This window comes from Mus pahari, chromosome 11, assembly GCF_900095145.1.
Source record: "Mus pahari chromosome 11, PAHARI_EIJ_v1.1, whole genome shotgun sequence".
NCBI classification, from domain to species: Eukaryota; Metazoa; Chordata; class Mammalia; order Rodentia; family Muridae; genus Mus; species Mus pahari.
The window spans coordinates 37,323,087-37,333,828 of NC_034600.1; the positions used below are offsets into that span (position 1 = coordinate 37,323,087).

Below are 10,742 nucleotides of genomic sequence, written 5' to 3' on the forward strand. Positions count from 1 at the left end.
ACTTTGTAGACCAGGCTGGCCTCAGAACTCAGAAATCCGCCTGCCTCTGCCTCCCAAGTGCTGGGATTAAAAGCGTGCGCCACCACGCCCGGCTCTAGTATCTCTTAAACATCAGGCAACACACTAAGGTTGGGCCTCATCCCAGCTGAACATAAAATTTAAAGTCACCTTATTAAATAAGCATTGTTATCTATATTACTACAGAATTACCTATTAGATAATGTTCTCGAGTCCAAAGACCATAAATTAAAATTAAATTCAGGCTGAGTGTGGTAGTGTACATCTTTATGCCAGAACTCAGGAAGCAGAGGAAATCAGATCTCTGAGTTCAAGAGCAGCCTGGTTTTTCTATATACTGAGTTCCAGGTCTGCTTGTGTTTTAAAAAAAAAAAAAAAAAAAAAAACCTCAAAATGTAACTGTCTACAACTCAACTTAAATGTGGGCAGTTCTTTAAAACCATTCACATTTTTGTTCACAGATCTCACCAAGTTGGGCTCATAGTTTAGGAGATGTGCATACACAGTCTAGTCAGTTCATGTAAGTGATGCACTAGGATTGTGTCAAGAGAGTACGGTGAGATTCCAAGGTACAGTGCTGAGTAGATCAGCGTTAGGAAGAGGACTGCGTGGGGGTGATGATAATCAGACAAGTGAGTGGGTCAGAAGAAACAGCAGGCTTTTACTCAGTAACTTGGTTCACAGAAGGTGAGATGGAAATGATGCTACAAGAATGCTTACAAGCACACTATAGGAAAGCATGGGCAAAGTAGCATCCCTATAGCTACCTCCTAAAATAGGGCAAGTCTGAGGCATAAACGTGAAAGACCCCATTCAACCAAGCATGTAGGACTGGAGCATTAACAGGACAATGGTAACAGTAGGGCCCAGAATGAGAAATGTACAGCAAAGTAGAGGCACACGAAAGAAGCATGCTCGCAGGCCTGAAACCACAGTGATATAACTCATCTACTGAAAAGGACTTGATATTGTGACATTTCTTATAAAACAAAAAGATCTCTAGTTCTTGTCTTACAGAGAAATCCAACCATTTTCTCAAGTACAACTGAGAAAGATACCTGTCCAGAGCAACTACTTGGGAACTCTGCTAGGCATGACGTTTCAGAGATGAGCAGATCAAGTTTAACAGTACCTTTTAACGATAGTAGTGTTCGCTCTAGTGAACTCAGAACTGCAGCTTCATTGCCAGAAGAAACCTGCTGCAGGAATGTGTCTGTATGATGGTTCCACAGAGAACAGGCAAAATTATAAATTCCAGAAGCTAACTGCAAGAAAATACACCAAATCTGTATGTTACACACTTTAATAATAAATTACAACTACAAAGCAATACATTGTGGTATTATAATGAAAAGCTTATCTTCAGCAAAGATTTTAAAGAATTAAAAAGGATGATGATGCTTGAAAGATCTTTAACTATAATACACAGTGATAGTTATAGTGTACACTGGTTGCTTTAAACACTTACATACACACAGGGGCACATTCTTAAAGAATTAGTCCCTTGGAATTCAGCAGTTAAGAACATTGACCTACAGGTCCTGAGTTCAATTCCCAGCAACCACAGGATTGCTCACAACCATGTGTAATGGAATCTGGTGCCCTCTTCTGGTCTGTCTGCGACAGTGCACTCATATATAAAATAAATCTTCAAAAGAAAAAAGAATATTCTCTTATACCAATACCTATCCTACCAGTATCTATATTTTGCATTCATTAATGGGTTGAGAGCTCATTTTTAAACCCATCACTTATGGACCATCACTCAGTATATCACACACACTGATGTGCTAAACTATGAAGTTACTTAGACTTCAGTGTTCCTCCTCCAGCTCTGTCCATGGTGTTCGCGTACTTAAAGCTAGAAATACACAAACCGCATGGCTTTCAGAGTATAGTTCTAACCTGGACCAATGTTTAAAACTGACCAATGGGCTAGGAAATGGCTGACTTATACAGCACCTGCGCATTGTGCTTGGGATGCTGGTGCCTATCTCAGCAGAGAGAGGCAGAGGAAGGGCAGAAGCATACACTGGATCCTTATGCTGAGAATCGGGAAGCCTCTGCTTCCTGATGTGACACTCTGAAGCATAAACTAGTGCTCTGTTCAATTTTTCCCTTGTACATAATGCACAGACACAGTGGTGGTACATGACTATAATCCCAGCACTTGGGAGGCTGAAGCAAGAGGACTGCCAAGAGTTTAAGGTCAGCCCGAGATAGCTTAAAACAAGAACAAAAGAGAAAGTAATGTACAAATAGAATTTGAAATAAGTTCAAATAACCACAGGACCTTTACCACAGTACTCTCCATTACCACATATGCTAAACTCACTGAAAAATGAAGGGAAAAAAAAAAAGAATAGTTAAGCATTCTTTAGTTATGCCGGGTACAGTAGCTTTACACCTGTAATATTAGCAACAGGGAGTCTGAGGCAACAGGATCACAGGCCAGCCTGTAGTCTACACTGAAATCCCCAAAAACAAACAAACAAACAAACAAACAAAAAAACCCAACTTAAAACAAGAGTAAACTAGGCAAATTGAAACATACTTGTAACTTCAGTACTCACAAGACTAAGGAAGGAGAATTTCACATTTGAGGCCAGACTGAGCTACACAATAAAACCCTGTCCTTAATTAACAAACTAGTATATGATTAAGCTTGAAAAGAGAGTTAACCACATAAAAACTAACATCTCCTCAGGAAGGCAATTATTAAGGAAAAATCAGCCACCCTGAACAACCAGTACATTTTAAAATCATGTCAAACTTCTAGTGTTTTATAAGAATGACAGGAAAAGTCGGGCATGGTGGCGCACGCCTTTAATCCCAGCACTCGGGAGGCAGAGGCAGGCGGATTTCTGAGTTCAAGGCCAGCCTGGTCTACAAAGTGAGTTCCAGGACAGCCAGGACTATACAGAGAAACCCTGTCTCGAAAACAAACAAACAAACAAAAGAATGGCAGAATGGCAGGAAAAGAACAAGATGATCTTTACTATTATCATTTTTTTAAGTATTAGTTCTGGTATCATAATAGGGTTGTTTGAATAGGAATGACCCTCCTAGGCTCATATAAAATGCTTAGTCACCAGGGAGTGGCACCATTAGGAGGTGTGGCCTTATTAGAGTAGGTGTGGCCTTGTTAAAGGAAGTGTGTCACTTGGGAGGTGGGCTTTGAGACTTCAAATGCTCAATTCAGACCCCTCAGTGTCTGTCTCTTTCTATCTCCCTCTGCCTGTCTGTCTGTCTGTACCTCTCCTCATCCAGCACCATGTCTGCCTATGCATTGCTACGCTTCCTGACTTCTGAACCTGTAAGCCAGTCCCAATTAAATATTGTCCTCTATTAGAGTTGTTGTAGTCACGGTGTCTCTCCTCAGCAATAGAGACCCTAACTGAAGTGGTGGTGCATGTCTTCAATCCCAGCACTTGGGAGGCAGAAGCAGGCGGATTTCTGAATTCGAGGCCAGCCTGGTCTACAAAATGAGTTCCAGGACAGCCAGGGCTAAACCCTGTCTCAAAAAAAACAAAGAAAAAGAAAAACAAACAAACAACAAAAAAAAAACTTAGGGGAGGAGGGAAGAGGATCAGGAGTTCAAATCCAGTCTTAGTTACATAGTAAGTCTGAGGAGGCCCGGGTAGCTGAGACCCTGACTCAAAAAAATAAAAGAGGGTTTGTAAGATAGCTCAGCAAGTTGGATCCCCAAAACCACATAAAGTGGAAAAAGAGAAAAATCAACACCATAATGTTATCCTCTCATGTCTACAAACATCATGTACAAATATACAATAATAAAAATGCAATACAGTATTGTCCAGGTGTAGTGAGATAGGCATCGTTAGTGCCATCAGTTGGGAGGAAGAGGCAGGTGGATATCTGTGAGTTCAAAGCCAGGCTGGTCTACAAGGCAGCCAGGGCTACAGAAAAGGGGAAAGGGGAAAGGGGGAAAGGGGAAAGGGGGAGGAAAAGGGGGAAAGGGGAGAAAGGGGGGAAAGAAAGGTTAGCTGTAACCCAGAAATGTTCTACATATTTGACATTGAAAGGCAAAGTGTGGGGGGAGGGGGGCTGGCAAGATGGCTCAGTGGCTAAGAGCACTGACTGCTCTTCTGAAGGTCCTGAGTTCAAATCCCAGCAACCACATGGTGGCTCACAACCACTGTAAGGAGATCTGACACCCCCTTCTGGTGCATCTGAAGACAGCTACAGTGTACTTATTTATAATAATAAATAAATCTTTGGGCCAGAGCCAGCAGGGACTAAGTGAGCAAGGTTGACCAGAGCAAGAAGAGGTCCTAAATACAATTCCCAACAACCACATGAAGGCTCACAACCATCTGTACAGCTACAGTATATGAATATATATATCTTTTTGTTAAAAAAAAGAAAGACAAAGTAGATCATTTCTTCAATCCCGACTCCAAGAAATAGAGCAAAACAAACGCGAGAGGTGGTGCAGCCTTTAGCCTCAGCACTTGGGAGGCAGAGACAGGTGGTTCTCTGGGAATGAGGCCATCCCGATCTACATAGTAAGGTCCAGACCAACCAGGGCTATATCAAAAAAGAAAAAAAATCTGTGCAAGGCAGATGGCTCAGCAATTAAGCAAACACGTTCTAGAAGAGGACCAAGGTTCAATTTCCAGAACACACATGGTGGTTCACAACCATCTGTTAACTATAGTTCCAGGGGATTTGATGCTCAATTCTGACTTCCAAGGGCATCAGGAACACATATGGTGGATATACATACATGTAGGCAAAACATTTATACACAGACATTGAAAATAACAAACACAGTTGTAAAATACAATAAATCAACAGAAATCAAGCTAACATGATAAAGAGCAGCAAACCAATCCCATGATTATCAAAAAGATTGTTTTACTCAACCTTTTTAGATAAGAGAGCGTATTTTCTTAACTTTCTATTCTTTGTGCCATTCAGGCACCTCAATCCCGCTCATCTCCCTGTCCCTGTCCCTGTCTCTTCATAGCTGCCTTTGGCCTTTGCCCTTGCAACCCCCCACCCCAAATAAAACACACACACACACACGGCAGGGAGGGGGGCATAGAAAACATCACATCATGGAAGTTGTAGTATGTTACAGTGTGCCCCAATGTACCACGGTATATCTCTCTGTCCACACATCTCCTCTGGCTTCTGTGACACCATCCATCTTGTCAGACTCCTCTCAGTTATCCTGCTGTTGTCCTGTACCATACAGATCCTGTAGCTTTGGAACAGCAGGACTGTGTTGGGCTGCGAAGGCTCAGTGCTGGCTCACCCATGTGTTCACCATTAGGCCAGCTCCACTGTTATCCTACTTTCCCAAGTGCTAAAGTCAGTGAGGAGGCAGGGCTAGCTCTCCTGCTCCCATGCCCTCAGGACAGCTCTCCCAACAACTGCAAGTGAGGAGGGGTGGGCACATCACTCCCACACCCATGCCACCTCGGAACAGACAAATGGCGGGGCCAGCTCTTTTGCACTCTCATCCTTGGGGCTGGCTAACCTGCTCCCCAACCACTAGGTTCAGCTTTGCTGTGCTGTCCAGGCAAGAATCAGGGCCTGCTCTCTAGAGTGCTGCAGTTGGTGAGGGGCAGAGCTAGCTTTCCAGAGCTCATTGACTCTGTGAACAGTTTTCCAGACTGCCAGAAGTGGGGACAGGGAGGGATCACCTCTGTGCCCAAGCCACCCAATAGCAGAGAAGTGGTAGAGTCAGCTCTCCTACACTCACATCCTCAGAGCCAAAACACACACACACACACACACACACACACACACAGCCTTCGGGGCCAGCTCTACTGTGCTGTCTGAGCAAGGCACAGGGCCTGCTTTCCACGTGATGCCAGCAGTAAGTGATGGGGCTAGCCCTCCACAGAGGATCCAGTAAGGGACAGGGCCAGTTCTGCACAGTCCCTGGACATTCAGCCGGTCCCAGTGGCTGCCCCAACCAGAGTCATCCTCAAATTCTCTAGTGGTAGTATGAGCCATGGACATGGGCACTGACCCCTGCCACTCCGTAGTCACAGACTCAGACATGGCCCTCAGTGACAGCAAGGGCGTAAGCTTGACTTCACCATGACCCAGGTGGCCATTTACAACAGGCTACTCCTCTCCACTCCTGAGTCTCCAGTTCCATCTCTCTTCATAATGCTCTGGCTGCTCTATTTCTCTTTCTCTCCCATCTGTTCACCACATACTATCACACTGTGGTGGCTCCAGGTACAGGCTGGCCACACAGCTAGCAGGTCCCTGAATGATATCCTCCATCCATGTTGCTGTGTGGAACATCAACAAGCAGATGTCTGTGGCCTGCCTGTGCCACTCACTAGAGGGCGGGTCTGTGGGTAGCACAGTGATCTGAAGGTCTCTGTCAGTCTTCCTCTTTCTGAGCTGCCTTTGATTTCATTTGACTTGATTTTTATGAGTCCTAGGCATGAAACAGCTTTGGCTACCAAGCCAGGCATCAGGCTAGGATGAACAAAGGACTGCCGTCTGCTCTGCCCTGACTGACATAGAACACCACCACCAACAAGGGAGTAAGATGGGGTATTAAACCAACAAAGTTAAAGTAAAGAACATAAGGGGTAATTCTAGCTTCTACTTGGGGCATGTAAGAATTACTACCTAGACAGACAAGCGTGCTGTGGCATGCATGTAATCGTAGCACATATACATACAGCACAGAATTGGAAGGCAGGGACAAGAACAGGAGTGCAAGGTCACCCTTGGCCATCTGAAGCCAGTCTGGGCTATTACAGAAAGGAAAGGGAAGAGGAAGAGGAAGTAGAAGCAGGCAGGAAGGAGGAAGGAAAGAAGAGAAGAAAAAGGCTGGAGAGATGGCTTAGCGGGTAAGAGCACTTACTGCTCTTCCAAAGGTCCTGAGTTCAAGTCCCAGCAACCACATGGTGGCTCACAACCATCCGTAATGAGATCTGATGCCCTCTTCTGGTGTGTCTGAAGTCAGCTACAGTGTACTTATGTATAATAATAAATAAATCTTTTAAAAAGAGAAGATTTATTGAAAAAAAAAAAAAAAGAAGAAGAAGAAGAAGAAAAATGCCATGACCCAAGATTTGTAAGGTACACCCTCAGAAGTGATGATCTCAAAGAGTGGCTCTGAACCTCATCATCTGTTACCCAGAGACTGAAAACTGATGTGCATTTGTTGCTGTTCCTTCTTCACTTTATTTTGTTATGTTGTCTAGAGTAGTCTACAACTCCTGGTCAAGTGACTCTTTGCCCATAGTCAAAATGTAGCTGACACTATATATACACACACCACTGCATCTGTCAAAACTAATGTATTGAACATGAGAGATAGCCCAAAAATACACACTTTTCCCTATTTCCCTAAACTACCCTCAAACATGAGGCACTACACTGTGCACCAGGGACAAGTTAGCTAGCTTTTGGTGAAAGAATAGAGGCTTACAAAGACTCTCGTCTGGAACTCTTTTCTCAGGCTCCCCATTAAACTGTCTATCTTCTGCATGCTGCCAGCTCTTCAATTACTCTTCCCCACGCACAGCTAGGAGTCTCCTTTAGAAATAAATAAAGCATCTCACAGCACTTAGAATCTGTCAGATGTTCTGGCTATAGCTGTGCCAGAATATCCTTTATTTTAAAAACAAAAGGAGGAGGAAAGAAAGCATAGATACATGTGCACATACCTCTACACAGGAGCTTAAACATGAGGAAAGCATAGATACATGTGCACATACCTCTACACAGGAGCTTAAACATGAGGAAGAGTAGCTGCCAGAAGAAGCAAGCCTGGCCACATGCTAAATGAAGAAGCAGAAGAAACCCTTCAAACCTGCAGGGCAAAGGCCGATCACTGGGAAAGCCTGAGTGACAGAACACTGAGGGAAAAAGGAAGGAAAAAGAACCGCACAAAGCAATGTCCTAGAAATACCTTACTTTTCTGAGTCCTATCATAAACTTTCTAATTATGCACGTTTTTCATAACTACCAAACCTGAGTAAGAACACCAAAACAAACACCTTCAGATTCAGCAATATTACATGGTACAGTCCAAAATGTCACCATAAGCAATATGAAATTGCTATTTTGGAAGGTCAAAAATAGCCAGATCTAAAACCATACCAAGAAAAGTGGAGAAAGTAACAGCTGGTAAAAGACTGCCATTCCTGAAACCCTTTGGGTGGAATGTGCTGGGTGGGCTCAGGTCTGTCAATATTAGAAACTAGCTGTGTGTGGTAGGTAACCCCAGCACTTGGGAGATGGAGGCATGAAGATCAGTAATTCAGTCTTCCTCAGCTACATAGCAAGTTTGAGGCCAAACTGGACCATAAGAAGCCCTGTCTTAAAACAAAAATTAGAAATTTGGGGCTAGGGAGATGACTCAGCAGTTACAAGCACTCACTGATTTTCCAGAGGACCCTCGTTCAATTCCTAGGATCCACATAGCAGCTCACAACTCCCTATAACTCCAGTTCCAGGTGTAAAATCTTCACACAAACACACATACAGGCAAAACCCCAATGCACATAAAAACATTTAAATTAAAAAAAAAAATAGAAGATTAAAAACTTGATCCATATCTGGTGGTACTGTTTTGTAAAGCTTTGGAACATTAGGGACTGTGACCACGCTAATACAATCAGTAGAGTGAAGACAAGTCTGAGCGCTCAGCTTCCTGATCCACCAAGATCTGAAGCCTCTACCACATATGCCTGCCAACATCAACTCTGCCTTCCCTGCCATGTTGGACTGAAACCAGGAGCCAAAATAAACTCTTCCATGAGTTGTTTCTGCTGAGCATCATCACTAGGACAAAAGTAACTAACATAATCTTTCAGTTGTTGCTCTGTTTTACACCCATCAACTATCTACACATGCCAGTCTCACTTCCTAATTTCAACACTGAACCTGCTAATCATCCCCTTTCCCACCGCTCTCCAGAAGAGATCTGTTATCACATCTCAGCCATACTGACAATCTCAAACCAATTTCTTTGCTTTCAAAGTGTTTCCTAACACAAGCATCCTCACTGAGCCTAAGTGAGCTTTCCATACATATTACTGCAGTTTCGATTAGAAAGATTTCAAAAATCTTTCCAAAAACATTAATACAAGAAAAATGATAGTCACTTTTATGCAAGTTTCACTATTTTCATAATCACATGGAATTATGTTAAATACTTACATCATAGAATAGCTTTCTGTCAGCAGCCAGACGTTTGGACGCCAGCGTCTTGGTGACATGGTAGAAGGTAAGCAGAGCTCTGTGCTGGCGAAGGTCGTCTTGGACTTTGACAGACTCTACAAGAGTGGGGATGAGCTCGGGCCACTGTCTAGGACAGTCTAACCGAGCAACTTTTGCAATCAGCACTGCAATCTGGGTTGCAATCTAGAAAGAAAAAAATTGAAACCATGAGGAATAACTATGAAATCAAGGACAAAGGATAATACACTCGTGTTTTGAAATTACCTCTCAGGAATTAACTATGTTGAACAAATATTATTAAAACTATACTAAACTATTTAATGCAGTGGTCCATAGATTCTAAGAGCTATCAAAATTTCTTTCTAATTACAAATTACAAGTTTGACTATTTTATTTTATTTTTTTATTTATTTATTTATTAGTTTTCTTAAAATTTTTTGGTAGGGGCAGGGCAGGGGACCTAACATGTATCTCAGAATGGCCTCAAACTCTGCACTTAGCTTTCTTTTTTTGGTCACTGACCTGGTTTATTGGTTCATTAAAGTTGGTGATGAGCCCTGCACGCAGTGTTGACTTTTCCTCTTCTGAGAGAGCACTGTGAAAAAAGTGAAATTATTATGCAAGAGAATGCTACCCAGTAGCAAGCGAATTAAGAATGCTATGAATTCTAACAATAAAACTCCTTTAAATATATTATTATCTGCTTAGGTTTAAATAGAATTATTGCCATTACTTAAATGCTGGCACACATCAAGTGAGAAGCCTAAAGCTCCTTCCCAAATGAATAAACAGAAAGCACAATACAGTAATCTACAGAAAATAAGATAAAATTCAGAGTGTCGATGCTCACCTTATTAATGTAAAAACAGTTGCCTACAAAACAACTTAACAGATACAGACTTCTAGTTTCTTTTATAACTCTTCCTATAAATTCTACATGTAGGAACTAGAGAGATGATTCAGTGGTTAAAGCACTGGCTGCTTTTCCACAGGACCAGGTTCAATTCCCAACCCACATAATAACTCCTAGGCATCTGTACTCCAGCTGCCTGAGATCTGAAACCTTCTTCTAGTCTCTGCAGGCACCAAGAGCATACATGATACACAGATATACATATAGGCAGGCAAAACACCCATACATATAAAATTTTAAATTTACAAGTTGAGATTCCAAATCAAAGAATGGTTGTTAGAAAATTTTTTAAAAATGAATTTAACTAGATGGTGAGATAAGGCATCAGGAAAAAGGCACTTGTAGTCAAGTTTGATGACACAGACTCACAGGGAAAAGGAAAGAAGTATTATAAATTGTTCTTTGATCTCCAATCAGCACTCATGTACCAACACATAAGTGTATACACACACACACACACACACATGCACACAGAGTAAACAAACAAATGTAAGCAGCAACCACAACAAACCTACAAAAGCAAGTTGGCTGAGTACTAGAGTGAACACCCTTAATCCTACTACTCTGAAAGCATATACAGAGCCAGGCGTGGTGGNGCACGCCTTTAATCCCAGCACTC

At 42.5% G+C, this 10,742-nt stretch overlaps 1 protein-coding gene across 1 annotated transcript in view; it reads right to left on the reverse strand.

Annotated features, from left to right (window-relative positions):
- Positions 1–10,742, reverse strand: part of Ipo11 (importin 11) — a 136,842-nt gene that overhangs the window by 103,729 nt on the left and 22,371 nt on the right. The window contains exons 4-6 of the mRNA XM_029544005.1: positions 9,733–9,805; positions 9,190–9,393; positions 1,151–1,283 (exon numbers count right to left, since the gene is read on the reverse strand). Coding sequence (XP_029399865.1) covers positions 1,151–1,283; positions 9,190–9,393; positions 9,733–9,805 — 410 coding nt within the window. The remainder of the gene's footprint in view (positions 1–1,150; positions 1,284–9,189; positions 9,394–9,732; positions 9,806–10,742) is intronic.